Genomic DNA, 19,524 nt, shown 5'->3' on the forward strand with positions numbered 1-19,524 from the left:
AATTGCACATAAATAACCTGACTGCTTACTGTCACAGAGAGGGAGGAGGGACAGAACAGGGGATTAAAAAAATTTTAAATAAAATATTTAAAAATTTTATAATTATTTAAATATTTAAAAATTTTAAATAAAATATTTAAAAATAAAATATTTAAAAAAAAGAAAAGAAAAGAAAAAAAAAAAAGGACAAGACCAAGCCTTCTGTTTCAGATCTCTGCGAGTGAAAGAAAACCACCCCTGAGGAGGCCTCCCTTCCGGGGGAAGGGTCGGGATCTCGACAAAAGGCCGGGACAGCAGACTCCAGCCCCAGCTGGGCCGCCTACTTCCCCGCCCCCAGCCCGAGCAAACCGCCCTCCTGCGTGACCACGTCGTCCCCGCCCCAGGCCGCCTGCCGCTTCTGCTGTCTCTTTCTCCTCCACGTGCTGTTCTGGGGCACATGCAATAGGCCCCGTCTGGTAAGTGGGGGGCTGGCGCCGCGGGTTTCCCGGGCTGTGCGCCTTAGCCCGGGCTCTTGTGCCCCGCCTTTCGGAGCCCCTTTAGCTCTCTGTATCAGCTGGGGGAAAGGGAAGGTGCCCGCTTGGATGCTTGGACACCCCCAGCCTTGCCACTTTGTTGAGGGACTTGGCTAGAGATTGTCTTTGATGACCCTCGGGCAGCCCTCACCCTGGGCCTCCGCTTCGATGGGGGAGGAAGGGCACGGCTATGACGGGTAACCCTCCCAAAGCACGACCTTAGTTCGCTTGGGAAAAAGGAAGGTGCATCTTATGTGGTATGCCCTTTGCCACCCCGAGAATGTGGTGTGAATGAGGGGAAAGTTTGGAAATAATGGCTGGCCACCGGGGGCGGAGGGGTGGGGCGCTTCCTGAAATAATTTGGCTGAGTTTCGCTGCTTGTCGTTGCTACCAAGCACGTCTCGTGAACCTTTGTCTGCCGGTTTTCAGTTTGGGAAAGTTTTGGGGTTTGGGGAAATTGCATTTGCAAAGGATTAAGTACCGGTGCCTTAGTCTAGACTGCAGCAGCCTTGAGGCACTTCAGACTTAGAAAGGGTTCCATATCTCTGCTAAATGATTTGTATTTCATTAATTTGGAAATTCCCTACCTTTCTAATATTGAGCACCTGTTCTGTGTTAGCTTAAGTACAAGTTTTAATAAGAGTGATTCATTTTTGAGCATTTTACCAAAATGAAACTTTTCTGACTTCTGACACACAGTTTTGAGATAGGTCATCTATTTGAGATCAGAAGAGGTCCCAGAAGTCAGTACAGTCTCCTTAGATTTTAAGCGAAGAACCTGAAGCCCAGAACAATTATTTGTCTAAGATCGCTCAGTGACAGTTAGAATCTGAACCCACTGTAATTGTGTAGAATGGAAAAATTACCCAACCAACGAATCGTAAGGAGACCTAGTTTGTAGGTCAAGCAAATGATTCTTGTCACTTTTGACAGCTGGCATGCATAGAATAGATTTTGATGAGCCAAAAAACATTTTTTTTACCCTGTTAAATTGTAGATTTTGATGTATTTTTTCCTCTTAAAATTATATAAAAACCAACACCCACAGCTGAGTAAATACCATAAGTGGTTTACTTTTTTTGGATTCTAAAGTTTGAAACTGAAACCAATGAAGCCTGAGGACCATGTTAGCTTTCAGTAAATTGCCAGAACCTGCTCTTCTATGTCTGTAGCGTGTATCCCTTGATTGTTAGACTGATTCAATCCTGATCTTATTACAGGAGAGAGGGGGACCCAGTAAATACTTATCTCTAACTGGCCTTTGCTAGCAAAGGTATATGAATACATATTAATTTTCTTTTAGGATTTTTGTACCCCCAAATTGTTTAGCAATTTAATATTTGCATTGGCTGGAGTCCAGTCTCCTTAGATTGCAAAATTTTTTTTTTTTAATCTTTTGGTTAAATCGTGACCCTCTTCTATTTTTTAAAAAAACTTTAAATACATTCTTTTTTTTAAAAAAATAGTTATAACTTTTTATTGACAGAACCCATGCCAGGGTAATTTTTTGCAACATTATCCCTTGCACTCACTTTTGTTCCGATTTTCCCCCTCCTTCTCTCCACCCCCTCCCCAAGATGGCAAGCAGTCCTATACATGTTAAATATGTCACAGTATATCCTGGATACAATATATGTGTGCAAAACCGAACAGTTCTCTTGTTGCACAGGAAGAATTGGATTCAGAAGGTAAAAATAACCCAATAAGAAAAACAAAAATGCAAACAGTTTACATTCATTTCCCAGTGTTCTTTCTTTGGGTGTAGCTGCTTCTGTCCATCATTAATCAATTGAAACTGAGTTAGATCTTCTCTTTATCGAAGAAATCCATTTCCATCAGAATATATCCTCATACATATCCTCATACAATATCGTTGTTGAAGTATATAATGATCTCCTGGTTCTGCTCATTTTACTTAGCATCAGTTCATGTAAGTCTCTCCAAGCCTCTCTGTATTCATCCTGCTGGTCATTTCTTACAGAACAATAATATTCCATAACATTCATATACCACAATTTACCCAACCATTCTCCAACTGATGGGCATCCATTCATTTTCCAGTTTCTAGCCACTACAAACGGCTGCCAAAAACATTTTGGCACATACAGGTAGGTCCCTTTCCCTTCTTTAGTATCTCTTTGGGGTATAAGCCCAGTAGTAGCATTGCTGGATCAAAGGGTATGCACAGTTTGATAACTTTTTGGGCATAATTCCAGATTTCTCTCCAGAATGGTTGGATTTGTTCATAACTCCACCAACAATGCATCATTGTCCCAGTTTTCCAGCATCCCCTCCAACAATCATCATTATTTTTTCCTGTCATCTTAGCCAATCTGACAGGTGTGTAGTGGTATTTCAGAGTTGTCTTAATTTGCATCAATAGTGATTTGGAACACTCATATGAGTGGAAATAGTTTCAGTTTCATCATCTGAAAATTATCTGTTCATATCCTTTGACCATTTATCAATTGGAGAATGGCTTGATTTCTTGTAAATTAGAGTCAATTCTCTATATATTTTGGAAATGAGGCCTTTACTGGGAAGATGTTTTCCCAGTTTGTTGCTTCTCTTCTAATCTTGTTTGCATTAGTTTTGTTTGTACAAAGGCTCTTTAAATACATTCTAATGAAAATAGCTTTCACAGTTGATTTCAATTTTTTTCTATCATTATAATTGCAGTGTTGTAATGCTGGAGAAACTGAGGCAAGATAGAGATTAGAGATTTTTTAATATTTTATTTCAAAGGGAGAGATTTACTGGGACCAAATGGATCCATTGTTTGGTCCCAGGGCTGAATGAGACTATCGTTTCCAAGAATCCAGCAAATAATTTGAGTTCTCAATCACACACACACACACACACACACACACACAGGCGCGCGCGTACCCACGTGTGTGTGTGTGTGTGTGTGTGTGTGTGTGTGTGTGTGTGCCAGATACAGGGGTAGACTGAGGCAGGAGTGGAGTGCTAAGAGCAAGAACAAGACTCTTGACAGGGTAGAGGGACATTCTGGGATTGGGAGAGGCATTCTGATAAGTGGGGAAGGGCTGGGGTCATGATGTCTAAGATGGGAGGTCTTTTATCCTTATCAAATATTCTGATTAGGAGGGAGGGGGGGAGGGGTGGTTTTGCATCACTAGAGGTGGTGGTTTAGACCAGAATAATTAGGAACTGAGGCAAAACTATTTAGGGAGACTGAGTCAGGACAATTAGGGGAACTGTGGCACAAAAGTATTCTGGTTTTGTGGACTGTATTCTGTAAGCAAGATGAGAATTGTATTTAACTCTGTATTGTCCAGTACTTATAGTTGAAACTTCAGGTGAGTGAGACATGAGCAATATGGAAGCAATAAACTGATGGCAATACTGAAAAAAAAAAAAAAATATATATATATATATATATATATATATATGTTTACACGTGTTCTGAGGAAAATTTTTATATGTGATTTTTTTGTTTTCTTTTGTTTTAATAGTAATGGATTGTAGAATTTTTTTTAGAGATGACTTCATTTTGCTTTTGATTTTTCAGACATTGTAAGCACTTATTTCTGGTAGTTATTTGCATATGCCACATTTTAAAAAAGAGAATATTTTAAATTTGGCTTTTTCTTAGGAATAAAAGAGGTGTGGGTGTAAAAGGGATCATTTCTTTTTAACACACCTTCTTTAGCTCTGGGTCTCAGAAGTAGTTTTTCCGGTTGGTTTTGTATGTGGGTGTTTGGGGGGAGGTTTTTTAAAATTCTGAATTAAGTGGGAACAGCACTCATTCTTCTTTACTGACTTATCTGACATATGCTTTTCCTCCATCATTCTCAGTTACAAAGTACTAACAAGGTCTGATCTTGCTAAAGACATTCATTTTCTGATGATACATGATTGAAAATTGCAGCTGTAAGTAGTCTTGAATGGATCAGGAGCTGGTATTTTAAAAAATTTGTTGATTTCCAGAATCACTAGGATTCTAGAACGTAAAACAAAACAAAACAAACAAAAAAAAAAAACCGGCCCATTATATATTGTGAAGTGTAGCATGGCTTTGCATGTTTAAAACACAACTGTGGCTCCTTGAGATAACTAAGTTTGGGGAGTTTTGTTTTTTTGTCATTTAAGAGCAAAATTCAAAAATCAAACCTGTGACAGCTATATGATAGAGAAATTTGCAGCCTAAAATAAGATTTTGAACTAGTCCACTCTTAGCTTTCTAATCTGACCTCTTAACCTTCCCCCTGCACACACCCCCATTTTATAGATGAGGAAACTTTAGGCTCATATAGATTAAGTAAACTGCCCCAAACAAATGGAAGACGTGATTAAAAACCAGTATATGCTATGTTGCCCTGATCTAACTAAAATTTATCTCCAGATATCTCCAGATCTCCAAATCTGAGTTGTTTGTTGTAATACTTTGCTCTGGTTAGGTGGTTGTTTGTTACTTGAAATACTTGAAATTTTACCATAGAAACAATTAGTGATAGGGCTTCTAGTCCTAGCTACCAGTGTCTGTTTATCTCACTGTGTAACAAATACTTTATAGTTTCTGTAGGGGAAAATGATACTGTTACAATGCCAGTAATTAACTTCCCTGTTTAAAAAAATCTGGGTTGAGTGCCCAGGAAAATGCTGGATTTGGAGTCGGAGATTAGATTTGAATCCTCCTTCTGTTACTGCTTTTGTAATCTTGAACAGGTCCTCCAATTCTTCTGGGCCTTGGTTTCCTCATCAGTAAAATGAAGAAGTGGTATTAAATCAATGGTTCTTCCATCAGACAGCATTCTTTCCATGCCTTTAGTAGTGAGAGTTCCACTGATAGGAAAAAAATTCATCATTTACAAGCCTCTTTTGTGCTAATAATAGTTGCTAATAATAGCCAACTAGAGTTCTTAACCTGGCACCTGTAAACTTGTGGAAGTACTAGACTGATCAATTGGTCAACAGTCATGTATCATATACTGTGCTATATTCTAGGTAAAGGTGGGGGGAAAGTTCCTTTTCTGAAAGAGCACATGATGTAAGGGAAAATTAATAATTATGTACAAACAAGATTTAGGCAGGATAAATTGGAGTCACTGTCCATAAGAGGGATTGTTCTTGTAGAAATTTTACTTGGGATTTGGAAGAAAACTAGTTTGGACAGGACATGAAGATGAAAGAGAATTCAAGGTTGGGGGGGGGGGGGGGGGGGGGGGGTTGCAGCTAGTGTAAATGAATGGAGATGAGAAATGGAGTATCCAGTGAGAGGAACAACAAGGAATCCCATGTCACTAGATCACAGAAGGGTATTAAACTAGACAGGGAATAGCTAGATTGAAAGAAGCCAGATTATAAAGGTTTTTGAATGCCAAAGAACATTTTATCGTGATAATAGGGGGCCATAATGGAAGGTAAGCTAATTATGTGGCCCTGATGATAAAAGAACCAGGGTTTGATTCCCTTGTGGAGTGATCTGCAATGCTTATCCAGAGCAGCTGTCTTGCTCATGCATGAACTTAATCTAGGGGAACCAGCTAAGTAAGAATAATTGATTGACTCTGAAACCATTTTGGCACTACTACAATGATTTGAGCATATTTGATAATCGTTTTCATGTATATAGGACTTATTCTACCTGAAAATAAATAAATAAATACACACACATACACATATATATGTAAATGGATTTAACATATAAACCCAGATTGTATTTACAGATAACAATATTATGAGCAGTGTTGGCTTATTAAAAGATTCATTGTCATATTTTTAAGGGTGACAGGGAAGTAATTTAATAAGTCTCACTATTATCTATCCTTTCTGCTTTCTCTTATCCTTCTGCCTTCCTTGGGACAAAACAGTGAAAAGCACACTAGATTTTGGGGACAGAAGGCTTTGGTTTGAATCCCAGGGCAATCATTTTTCTTGACCTCAGTTTCTCCATCTATAAAATGGGGGAAATAAAATCTTATTATTTCCCACTTTACAAAGTTCTTATAAGTTAAGCCTTCTGAAAAAACTTGAAGTACTATAGACATAAATTATTATGTGTTTCATCCATATATTGCAATGTGAATCATGGTATTTGTAATAGGAGAAGGATTATCATCCACTTAAAGAAGTTAAGAATTAAGAAATTCTTCCTTAAGAGCTACAAATTGGCTGTTGAAAGGAATAAGTAGCAGTTGTACACTTATTTTAAAAGCTTTTGAGAGTATCAGGGTAATGGGACTCAGTCAACTCTTTTCTACTCTGCAACATACATACCTCCGTATCTCCCCAGCTGCTTTGATACCAGCTACTTGACCTTTCCTGGGAGGGACAGGACAAGGCTTCTGGTTCCTCTCCAGATTTAGCTCTCAAATCTCACACCCACCTCTTCCTGGACTTTTGAGCTCATGTCACTATATCTCTTATAGCATTTCTATAATCTTTCTGTCCTTCTTTCTTCTCTGCCCCATCAGTTCCCCATCTCTTCTTAGAGGGAAGAGGCTATTTGTGATCCAATGTGTGTTGATTTTTGGTTCTTACTCTAAGGGAGAATTCCTTAATCTCTCAGAATGTATTCGTTTAGTGTCTATGGTTCAAATGCTATTTTAATCTGAATCAGGCAGGGGATCTGGCCTTAAAGTTTTGAGACAAAGGTAAAATTCCCCTACTTCAATTGGAGTTAGAACTTAGTGTTCTTTAGATTATGAGCTTCTCAGGGTAGGGACTTTGGCTTCCCTTTGTGTGTCCAGTGCTTAGCAGAGTTCCTGGCATATAAGTGCCTGGTACTTAATGTTGTTTAATTGATTAATATCCATACCTATGTTGAATGGATTTTTGCAGAAATTTACTCCCAGCCTGCCCATTACTTCCTCTCCCATGGGAAAAAATTTTGTGTACATATGTTGTATATTTTCTGGTTTTGTTTCCTACTTCTTGATTCCTCAATGTAGTTTTAGGTGGGAGGAAGGGAATGAGAATTATAAGAAGAACTTGGTTTGGCCTAAGACCAAGATTACTAGGCTCTTATAGGAAGAAGAGTATATAGCTTGGTTTATAGATTATTTGGCATTAGATTAAGATGAATTTTTTTAGTATATGGTTTTGTTTCCCAGAGTTGGGAGTAGTGTGCTATCCTGTTTAAAAACAAATCTGGCTATCACGTTGGATAAAAATATGTATGGATTTGGGGGAATTAGGAGGAGGTTCAGAAAGGGATAGAGAGAAATAAAATGAAAACTTTTCTTCCTCTTGTTAAGAATAGTAATTTTTGATACTATCTTTGTATTTCCCCAGATCCAAACTAACCACTTTATTGAATATTGGTTGATTCATGGCTTGGCTTTTTATTCCTAAAACAGGACCATGTCCAGAAATGGTACAAATGCAGATGTGGTCATGGATGGAGTTCCTTGTAAACGAATGAAGGTGGAGGCAGTGGATCCTGTTTCACCTTTGAACTTTGACAGCCCTGAAGCTCTCTTTGAGAGTTTGATCTCACCCATCAAGACAGAAACTTTTTTCAAGGAATACTGGGAACAGAGGCCCCTTCTAATTCAGAGAGATGATCCCTCACTGGCTGCTTACTTTCAGTCCCTTTTCCAGTTAACAGATTTGAAGCATCTGTGCAGACAGGGGATGTATTATGGAAGAGATATAAATGTGTGCCGATGTGTGAATGGGCGGAAGAAGGTGTTAAATAAGAGTAGCAAAGTACACTACCTCCAACTGAGAAAAGATTTTGATCAGAAAAGGGCAACCATCCAGTTCCACCAGCCTCAGAGATTTAAGGTAAGGTAGTGACTGAGCCTCTCATTGTAGAACATTGCTTTCGTAGCTCAAAGCTGAGTGTGTAGTGTTATGTTTTACTAACTGCACTTGGAGTAATTCTTGAATTACAAGTTTGGATTCAAAAATTTGTTCACCTTTTATTCTCTTGCTGTACATATCTCAATCTTAGAAAAGAGGGTGATCTTTTATAAAATATAACCTGGAAAATTTCCTGGATATTTCCTGGAAAAAATAACCTGGAAGATTTCCATAGAGAAATGAAAATATATAGATCAATAGCTGAACATTATTATGTGCTTCTTCTGTGCTAAGCTCTGGGGATAGAAATATAAGCATGCAAGACTGTTTTGGCCACAGGAAGATTACTTTTTTTAAAATCATTATTAGATGTATAATTAGGTTACATAGTAAAGTTTTTTTTTTTTTTTAGCAGTGGAAAATAATCTATTTTTGCAAATAATAACAATGAAGAATTTTCTACTGACAGAATTGGAACTATTTTAAGTAGAAAACAACCAACTTAGAATCAGAGTTTTTAGTAATATTTGTCTCATACATGGCAGTGTGCTATTTTAAAATTGATACTATTAAATAAAATATAGATAAAGATATATAGTCTCTGAAAATCATTTTAATTGATTACTCAAATTTGGGTCCTCTTGAGTTCCCTCATCTTGAGTGAGCTGCCTTTGGTCACTAAGGCTGTTAAAATGATTTGTTTTCTATTTAGAAATGCTCAGGTGTGTGATATATAGAACTGTCTTGGAAAGATTATTAATTAAGAGTTGGAAGACTTGTTTTGATATTTGCTTATTTCTTCTGTTACATTATGGAAGTTAGTCAATCCTTGTGCACCTCTTTCTGCTTTTTTTTTTTTTTTTTAATTAAAGCTTTTTATTTACAAAGCATATGCATAGGTAATTTTTCCAACATTGACCCTTGCAACCTTTTATTGCAAATTTTCCTCTTCTTTCCCTTATCCCTCCCCTATCTGGCAGGTAGTCCAATACATGTTAAATATGTTGAAATACATTTTAGATTCAATATGGGTATACATATTTATACAGTTATCTGGTTGCGCAAGAAAAATACATGGCAAATAAGAAGCAATTAGTAAATGTGCCTCTGTTATTCTATCTGTTTATCCATCTTTTCTTCCATCTATCAGTCCACTTATAGGTAAATTCACCAGTGAGTCTGGTATCTTATTAAGAAGCCACCAGAATCACAGGAATTTTCTTTTTGAAATTTAATTCACTTCACCTAGAGCTTATATACAAGTAAGTATAAGCAGTGTTTAGGCCAGATTACTAGCAATGTACATGCACACACACACACACACACATATATATGTAGGTATACATACACACACACACACACATATACATACACACAATATTTTGTTGTTCATTTATGTCAAATTCTTCATTTGGGGTTTTCTTGGCAAAAATACTGAAGTGCTTTCTCATTTCCTTCTTCAGCTCATTTTTACTGATGAGGAATTGAAACAAATGGGGTTAAATTTTCTGGCCCAGGGTCACACCTGAGGGCAGATTTGAATTCAGGTCTTTTGGACTCCAGGGCAGGTATCTAGCTGCCCCATACTACTGCATCAGTTTCATTCAGGTTCTCAAGTCAGGCATCGTCCTTGACTTTTTACCTACTGCCTCATGTCTAGTTTCTTACTAAGTTCTGTTGGTTCTATCTTCATACTGTTATGAAGAAAGTTGTATTAGCCCTTTATTCTCTTGTGATGCTGCCTCAGCCCTGGTACACATCTGTATCACCTCATGCCTGTATAATTGCAAGGCTTTTCTGCTTGGTCTTCTGGCTTCAGATGGCTGGTGGTGATTTTCCTGAAGTACACATAAGATCATGCCATTCCCTTGGCACTCAATAAATTCCAGTTGGTCCCCTCACCTTATAAAGTTATTTATAAGTTATCCCTTTTCCAGACTTCTTATATCTTACTCCTTCTCCTCCAAGTATTTATAGAAAAGATTTTGATCAGAAAAGGGCAACCATCCAGTTCCACTAGCCTCAGAGATTTAAGGTAAGGTGATGACTGAGCCTCTCATTGCAGAACATTGCTTTGACCCAGTTGTTGTGACCCAACACTGTTGACTCAGTGACACTGAATTACTTGTCATTGCTTGTGACCTGGACATGGTATCTCTTGATTTACTGCCTATTCATTGATTGGCTCCCATATTTAATTCTTTTTCTCCTCATGACCATCTTCTGATTTCTTTGGGTTGTTTCCAAATCCCAACTAAAACCTTATCTTATGCAAGAAGTTTTTTTCAATTTCTCTTAATGTTGGTACCTTCTCTGTTGAAATTATTTGCAGTTATCTCTTTGGCAAAGCCTTCCTGCAAAAGGTGGCATCTTCCAGCCATATGGCATGACCAGTGTATAGAATCGAGAAAATACCAGTTTGCCTGGATTATAGCATGAAACATCTAATAGTAATGGTTACTGAGAAAACTTTTTTTTTATGTGCTTTAACTTTAAACCACTTAGCTTTTATGGGAAATGTCTACTTTTCTTTTTAATCAATGAGTTATCTTTGATATAGTGGAAAGAGGAATGGATTCTCAGATATGAAAGTGGGTTTGACCCCTTATTGTGCATGGTTTAGTCCAGGACTTCTAATTTTTTTTTTTTAAATTCATGACACCTTTTGGCCCAGAAAATTGTTTTGTGACCCATTATCTAGGTATATAAATCAAACATTTACTGTTAATAAGTTACAATTTGAAATCCCCTCACTTCAGTAATGAGACACCGTATGCAGTCTACAGTGTAAGAAGTTGGGGCATAGGCAAGACATTTTATTTTTCTGAACTTTTATGTGTAGTGAAGAGATTTGAATTAGTACTCTTTTGCAGGAATATGCTTTATTTATCTATCTACTTATTTATTTTGGGGGGAAAATGTTAAGTTAAAAGTTAAATGACTTGTGGTCAAACAGCTAATATCTGAGGCTAGATTCCAAGTAGGGTCCTCTTGACTAGGCTGGCGCTCTGTTCACTTTGCTACCTACCTTCCCCATGACTTTTTTTATAATCAAATCTTCGTACCCCAACATAAAGCCTCTGCTTCTCTCTCTGCAAAATGAAGAAGTTGAATTAGTTGAACTCCATTGTTATCAGAGAAAAAGCTTGGACTGCTAACAATTTATGTCTTGTGTGAGGAAGCCAGAGTTTTTTGATCTGCAGGAAGTATATTTTCTTTGTTCAGGTCTCTTACTTGCTATAATTAGAAGCTGGCAGGAAAGGCATTTTGAGATGAGTTAACAATTAGACATATTAATTAACAATATATATTAAACATTAACAAATATATATTAAAAACAATGAAGTTACTTAATTTATCAAGAGAGCAACAGAAAATTATGGAACATGCAAGTTTTCTGTGGATGTTTTCTGCACCCCTTTTAGTTTTTGGAGTGTTCCTTTGCAGATTCTTAGATCTAACAGATTATGGAAAGCTGCCTGGAATGGTCTTCAGAAAATAATTTGGCACCTTCCCAGATCCCTCCTTCCACTTTCCTTCACTCACACAAATCTTGCACGTACCATCTTCCTTTCTTCAAGGCAGCCATGACCTTGGTTAGCTCTGCTGCTCAGCCTCTTGGCTAGGATTATTGGAACAGGAAAAGTTTTTTTGCTAAACCTGCAATTTTCCCTCCCTGGCCTGATTGGCATGTATAATTGCTTCCCTACACTTTTCCAAGCATTCACTGAATGAAAGGTGTCTCTTGTCCTACCCCCTGAAAGGACATTTCATCTAATATTAAGTGTGAGAAGGTATCAATAATCTAGTCACATCAGGAAGCATTCCTGAAGCACTTACTATATGCCAAGCTCTGTCCCTTCAAGGAATAGGGGAAGAGACATCTTTCATTCTGTGAATTCTTGGGTCATTGGCCAAGTATTGTTACAAGGTTTGATTCCAGTTTATTCATCTCCTTCCTGTGAAAAGACACTGATCAGACAGATTGTCGCTGAGAAGCCTCTGGCAAGTTACAGGAGCTCTGGTTATTCAACAGATTATAAACCTGCTTTTATTTTTATTTTTATTTTTAAGTCCTGGGTACTGGTTCAAATGACAGGCAATCACAATCCAGGATTGGGATGCTCTGAGAGAGGGGGATCATTGATTCTCCTTTGTTTATTGCTCTTTCGGGAATTTGCCCATGTTGCCATTCCAGTTCTTCTGGAAATGCTTGTGTAAAGAGGCATATTTGTTTTATTGCATGTAAAAAACCCTAATGAACATGGGTGTGTTCTGTCCACCCATGAATCAAACTGTTGGCACTTCCATTTCAATGAAATTGGGAAAGTAGCATCAGCAGCTTTGTAGGAAAACAGCTATTATTTCTACAACTTTTGGTTTAAAGTAATGTTTTGAGATAGATGGCAATTGAGGTGAGACTCTGGAAGGAGGTTTCTTTTTAAAGTGTCGTTAAGGTAGAATTTATGATTCTTGAGACTAGGAAGAGTTTCATTTTTATCTTTGTATTACCAGAACTTGTCATAGTATCTGTAATATAGCAGATGTTGAATAAGTGCTTGACAAAGGAATTGAATGAATGAATGAATAATTACTTTATACAGTGTTCAAGAATTCTTAGTTCAGATTTAAGTTCCAACATTCTATCATAAAGCTTTTGAGGTCATTTCTCATTCTAAACTTGTGATGTTTGACAATCTCATTACATTTCTTATGCATTTTTATAATTATTTTAGTTTGTGTCATCTGAGAGACAGTATGGTGACATCTAAAGTCCTGGATTCAAATTTTAAGTTAAGCTTAAATAGCTTAAAACTACATTAGGAATTCTGGGACACCATGTATGTGATGTTTGGTCTTCAGTAGAATCTTTGTTTTAAATTCTGTGACTTTCATGGACCTAATAACTGAAATTAGAAAATAAAATAAAGCTAAAATTGTCTCAGTAGTTACTGTTGAGCACATATATTATTCTGTGAAAAGATAATTATTTATATTCTTGAAAACAGAGAGGAGGAAAGATTCACTTCAGTTGGTTTTTAGAATCAAGTTCATGAAAACAAAGCTTAGCATAAAGGGGGGGGTGGAAAGCATAAATATAGTTATTTATGTTCTTAAACACAAAGAGGAGGAAAGATTCACCTCTGTTGATTTTTAGAGTCAAGTTCATGAAAACAAAGCTTAGCATAAAGGGGGGATGATCAAGAAGGAATGGGTTCAAGTTAATAGTGTAGAATGATGGAAAAATTTTTTTTAATTTTTTATTTGTTTCTTTAAAACTTAAATACAAATTAGGAAAAGAAAAAAATATTGCTATGTACTCAGCAGAACATGAGAGGATTCAAAATATAAAGAAATACATTTCCATTTCATATTACTAATACTATAATAAATACTATACATTGTATTCAGAACTTTCCATGATGGAAAATTTTAAAAAGGAAAAATAAGAGTCCTTTTTGTTTCCCTAAATAAGTCACTTAACCTGTTGGGGCCCCACTCAAGACATTATCTGTGATGTCCCATTAGCACCCTGGATACCTTAGAATCAGCCGGAGTAAGGAGAAGCAAAAGTCCTTGATCTTTATTCTTTGTCTTTAGAGGTAGGATTGAATTGGATGGAAGCAGAATCTCTACGACCTTCCTTCATCTCTTGCCCAGAAGTGATCCTGGCTAATCTTACTCCACCCCCTAGTCCCTCCTACAATTCTCTGTATACCCCAATTATCGAGCCAGCACAGGATAGTGGGAAAGGCCATTTTCCAAGCATATGCTTATATTGTCCAATCTGTAATTAGCCTTAAGTGCTTGGTTGTCCAACCTCAGTGCATGAACTCGAAGAGTTTCAGCCCTTTACTATTATAACTTTCAGGTCAGATAGTGGGACTTCATTTTAGAGAGTTCTTTTCTAGTAGTTTCTTCTTAAAGCAGTGAAGTCACAAGTCTGATCATAGAAAAATAACATATCTCAGGTTTGCAGAAAGAGAAGTACTAAACTCCTTTACAGGAAGGTAGTTATTAACAATGGATAGAAAGACCTGAATTCAAATGTGCCCTCAGATACTTTCTAACTACTGTGACCCCTTTTGTCTGTTTTCTCATTTGTAAAATGAGCTAGAGAAGGAAATGGCAAATCATCTAGTATCTTTGTCAAGAAAACCTCCTCTCTGGGTGTAAATTAAACTCTTTGGGAACTATTCCCAAAGATTAGCTTTTCACTTTTTGGATAATTTTGATTAACACAACAGTTTCCTTAAATCAGGCCTAAGTTTGTCTCTTTGCAACTGTAACTCTTTGCTCCTAATTCTGCCATCTTAGGGTGAGAAGCAAATCCAATGTCCACTTCTTTCCATTACATGTGTATGTGTGTGTGTATAAATGCACCAAAGAGATACCTAGAGATTTATAAAAATAGCCCAGATAAGATTTTTCTTAAAATGTTTTTTGTTTCTGTTTTTTTGTTTGTTTGTTTGTTTTTGTAGTAGTAGCCAAAATTTTTATGGTGGTTTACATATGTTATCTCAGTTAGTTGACAATAACAGTGTATTGTAGATATTATTTATTATTTTCAGTTTAAAGATAAAGAAAATGAAGCTGAAAGAGGTTATTATGTGACTGGCCCATGTGCCAGTCACACAGCTAGTGTTCTAAAGCAGAATTTGAACTTGGGTCTTCCTGATCTCAAAGTCAACCAAATAACTTAGAATTTTTGGGTAGGTTTTGTTTATTTTTCTCTGATTCTTATGGAAAGAACTTAAGTTCTGGAGTCAGAAGATCTGGCTTCAACTCCCACCCCTGATCTCAGCACTGGCACATAGTAGATACCATAATACTTACTGATTCATTTTCTCTCCCTTTTTATTTTCAATGTAAACTTGCTTCTTATCCTATGGCACTTAAGTCTTACCAAATTCATATGATTTGGGGGATGGGAAGGGAAAAATGGGTCTATGGAATTGTCTTTATTTCTTTTTTTTTCCTTTGTTTCCTTTCTTTCTTTTTTTTAAAGGATGAGTTATGGAAAATCCAGGAGAAGTTGGAATGTTTTTTTGGATCTCTGGTTGGATCTAATGTGTATATAACTCCTTCAGAGTCCCAGGGCTTGCCTCCTCATTATGATGATATTGAGGTAAGAGTAATTTCAGTACTTGCTAATTCCTTTAAATTCCTTTAAAATGAAAAATAAGCTGCTGACAGTAAAATAGGTTTGAGCTTAATACCTTTATAGATATATAATTATATATGTTTAACTATGTCTTTATAATTATGTTTATATCCCTATATAGAGCTATAAGTACAGTTAATATATGTATATGGTGTGTGTGTATATATATTATATATATATGAAATCTACCTATGTATCTCTGCATATGTATGTAAGTATTTATGTACATGTCCCACAGTAGATTTGAAAATAATACATGATTTGTAAAATAATTCCTGACAATAAATCTTTAAATGTATTTTTTCTTAGTTCAGACCTAATTACTGTAATAATTTGGCTATTAATGTCTTCAGCTTCAGAGAAGGTAGCAAAACACACACACACACAAGAATCCATTCTGGTTGCTCATATAGCTCCATGGACCCATAAAGCTGTATGTGTAATTTTTAAATACCTTTGGGGAGAAATATCATAGTTTATTCTCTGTATATTCCAGAACCTTGGATACAGTAGTCATTCAATATTTATTGAATTGAATTTTTTTTAAGATCATTTCCATTAACAGTAGCAGCATTAGAGATTAATTGCTTCCATCTTTTCCTTTGGGTTCAGCAATTAAGAGATTATTGTTAACTTTGAAGAGAGTAGTTTTGGTGAAATATGTAAGGTGAAATGATAAGGCCAGAAGCCAAATTGTAGAGAGTTAAGAAGAGATTGAGAGGAGAAGTAGAGGCTTATCATAGGTAGATGCAAGGAATTTGGTCATAAAAGACAGGAGAGACATGGGACAGTACCAAGGAGATCAGTGTTTGTAGGAAGTAGGGAAGTCACCAGTAGACAATGAAAGAATGACGGTGGGATGGAAGGAGGAAATCAGGTGTTGTGGGGGAGTTGAAGGTAGGTGAGAATGTCAGAGGTGGAAATCTGCTGCAGGAAACAAAATAGAACAGGAACATTTGTGGGTGCAGAAGGGTCTGCTTTGGCAAGAAGTACTATCATTATTATGTGAGATGGATAAAGACAGTGGCAGAAGGCATGTAGATGATATGAGATCATTGAGATCTGGGCAGTTTTCTTATAAAACTTCTTGAAATATAATGTCTAGACTCTTTTGGGAGTCATAGCATTCAAATAAATGATTCTTAAATTTTTCTCTTTGATCTTTTTGTTTCCCCACCAGCTTAGTTTTTGCTAGGAGATATCTTGTTTTCTTCTATTTTTTTTCAGTCTTTGGATTTTATTTACATATATATATATATATATATATATATATATATATATATATATGTCTCATGAAGTCATTAGTTTTTATTTGATCCATTTTCATTTTTAAAAAATTTGTTGCTTAGGCAAGGTTTTATATCTCTTGTATCAAGCTTATAGTTCCCATTCCAACTCTTTCTTCTGTAACTCTCATTTCTTTTTGAAATTTTTTCCCCTATCACTTTTATTTCATTGACAAAAACATTTTTAACTTTTTTTTTTCAATTTTTGCTTCATCTCTTCTAGGAATTCTAGTTGAATTTTTCTTTCATCTAAACTATGATTTTTGTTTTTGTTTTTTTGAAGCATTGCTGTCATTTTCTCCTGTTTAGTATCATGAGCATTTCTGTTACCATAATAGCATTTATAGTGGACTTCTTTTTTTTTTTTTTTTTCTCATTCTTTTTATAGCTTGACATTGGTGCTAAGCTTTCTACACTTTTGAGTAGACGGTCTGGGCTGGTTCTGTTGCTGCTTTTTTTAGGATATTAAACCTTGTGGTGTTTTAGAATTTCAAGGACAGCTCAGGCTTGAAGTCTGCAAGCTTTCTGGGAGCATTGAAAGCTTTCAATGTTCCCAGAATGGTGTGATTGCTGACCCCTGGTCTGAGACCTGTAATTTTCTGCTTTGGATTTGAATCTGAGGAACAGTAATAAACTGATGCTAGATTTGACCATTGGCACCCCCTGGAAAGTTCCTGTTGGTTCAGAGTTAGAGACTGTAAGCTACGCTTTGGTCTGTCATTCCTGCCCTGGTTTTGTGATCTAGATCTTTGGTAATGAACAACAAAGCTGCCACTTTGCATCAGTTCCCCTCATTAGATGCTGGTATGAGTCCCAGACTACTCTGAAATGAAGTTAGAACCTCTTCATATCTTGGTTCAATCTGTCCCTAGCTGCTGATATCTTTTATCCCCAATGTCAGCAGCAGACCTCTAGGGCTGGAAGAGTGATTCATTGGCTTTTTCTTAGATTTCTCCATCAGGATTCAGTCTGGGAGGGGAAAAGTGAATGGGAGGAGCTCCTTGCATGTCTTCCTGCTATCTCCTACACAAATATTTATTCCTAAATAAATCTGATCTGTGTTTTAGATTTTGTGTTCTCAAACATTTTACTGTCTCTTTAGTACTGAAGAATTTACTTTGGAGAATAGGCTTGTCAAGAATTCAGGATTTATGATTTTATAGCAGTTGATCAATTTTGTCAGATGATAAATTTTTTTTTTAAGAGAATGAACTTTGTGCTTCTTTACAGGTGTTTATCTTGCAACTGGAAGGAAAGAAACACTGGCGCTTATACCAACCCACTGTGCCACTTGCTCGAGAGTACAATGTGGAGCCAGAGGACAAGATTGGGGCACCAACACATGAGTTCACATTAAAGGTGACTTTCCAGAGAGTCACTTTTCTTTTAGCTAGTTTGGAGTATGTTGTTAAGTCCTTTCAGTTGTGGTCAATCTTCCTGACTCCATTTTGGGGTTTTCTTGGCAAAGATACCGGAGTGGTTTTTCATTTCCTCCTCCAGCTCATCTTACAGATAAGGAAATGGAGGCAAACAGGGTTAAGTGACTTGTCCAGAATCACACAGGTAGTAAGTGTCTCAGGAAAAACTCTTCCTGACTCCAGGCCAGCAGTCTATGCACTATGGCACAAACTAGCTGCCCCATGTATATCATAGTTGTTGGATACTGACTACAGGTTTAGGATGAAAGTGTAATAGCTTATGTAGTGATTTAAGTCAGTACCGGTCCACCTGGTGGTAGACTGCCTTTACTCAATCCTGTGGAAAACTGGAACTCTCAGTCTTTGCCATCCATCATGAGGGCAAGTCACTTCACCCATTTTGCCTCTGTTTCCAGTATTTTTGCCAAGAAAACCCCAAATTGGGTGATAAGAGTTAGATATGACTGAAATACCCAAATTAAAAATTGACTATTTTATCCTGTCTTCTATCAAACAGACATTCCTATAGGGCAGCGTAGTTTTGCACACTTAGCAGTGTGTATTTTTGTTATTTTTTTTTTTTTTTTTTGCTGAGGCAATTGGGATTAAGTGACTTGCCCAGGGTCACACAACTAGGAAGTGTTAAGTGTCTGAGACAAGATTTGAACTCGGGTCCTCCTGATTTAAGTGCTGCCTAGCTGCCCCCAGTGGTGTATTCTTATTACTGTTAAGTTGTTTTTCTGAAGACTCATCTCCACATTTAACCTGAGCTTTATAAAACTCATGTAGCAGACTCACAGAGACGCTTAACTTTAAAAATAAATGTGCCTTTACAGGTGGTGACACCCACATCTTGTTTTCTGACTAAACTAGTACAGTGTGAATAGGTTTAATTTTTCTCTTTGGGCAACCAGCAAGTGCATGTTCAGGCAGAGTCCTTTTAGGGAGCTTCCGGGTATGTTCTCCTGAAATGTCAGCCTGACCCTGTGTTCCCTCTGAGGTTGCAAAGAATATACATTCCCATATTGTCTCCATTAGAAGAATAAATTTTGTTTGGAAAACACTTGTGAATTCCTTGATGCTCGGGGCAGTGAGGTATTATTATCCTGTGCATTGCAGTTTCTTCAATATGGATATAATAACACCAACCTCCTTGGCCTAGTGTGAATATCAAGTATAATGATATGTGTAAAGCACTTTTTAAAATTAAAAGCACTGTATAAATGATAACTTATATTGTTATTATAATTACTATTATGATTACTTCTTGAAAGGATTCATTTAGTTTCTTAACAGAAAGGTAATATTTAATTTGAACCACTCCAGTGAGTCTTTGTGATTAACAAAACATTCTCCAGATTGTGCATTTCATT

General features: G+C 36.7%; 1 protein-coding gene across 4 annotated transcripts in view; it reads left to right on the forward strand.

The window, feature by feature from the left end:
• The first annotated feature begins 537 nt into the window (after positions 1–537).
• RIOX2 (ribosomal oxygenase 2) overlaps positions 538–19,524 on the forward strand; it is a 45,012-nt gene continuing 26,025 nt past the window's right edge. The window contains exons 1-4 of one of the 4 annotated variants that reach the window (XM_031958886.1): positions 538–769; positions 7,835–8,264; positions 15,292–15,411; positions 17,964–18,092. In XM_031958886.1, coding sequence (XP_031814746.1) covers positions 765–769; positions 7,835–8,264; positions 15,292–15,411; positions 17,964–18,092 — 684 coding nt within the window. In that variant the 5' untranslated portion in view covers positions 538–764. The remainder of the gene's footprint in view (positions 770–7,834; positions 8,265–15,291; positions 15,412–17,963; positions 18,093–19,524) is intronic. The other 3 variants (XM_031958885.1, XR_004232884.1, XM_031958884.1) reach the window with 3 other exon arrangements.

The sequence above is a fragment of the Sarcophilus harrisii genome, chromosome 3, assembly GCF_902635505.1.
Source record: "Sarcophilus harrisii chromosome 3, mSarHar1.11, whole genome shotgun sequence".
Classification (NCBI taxonomy): Eukaryota; Metazoa; Chordata; class Mammalia; order Dasyuromorphia; family Dasyuridae; genus Sarcophilus; species Sarcophilus harrisii.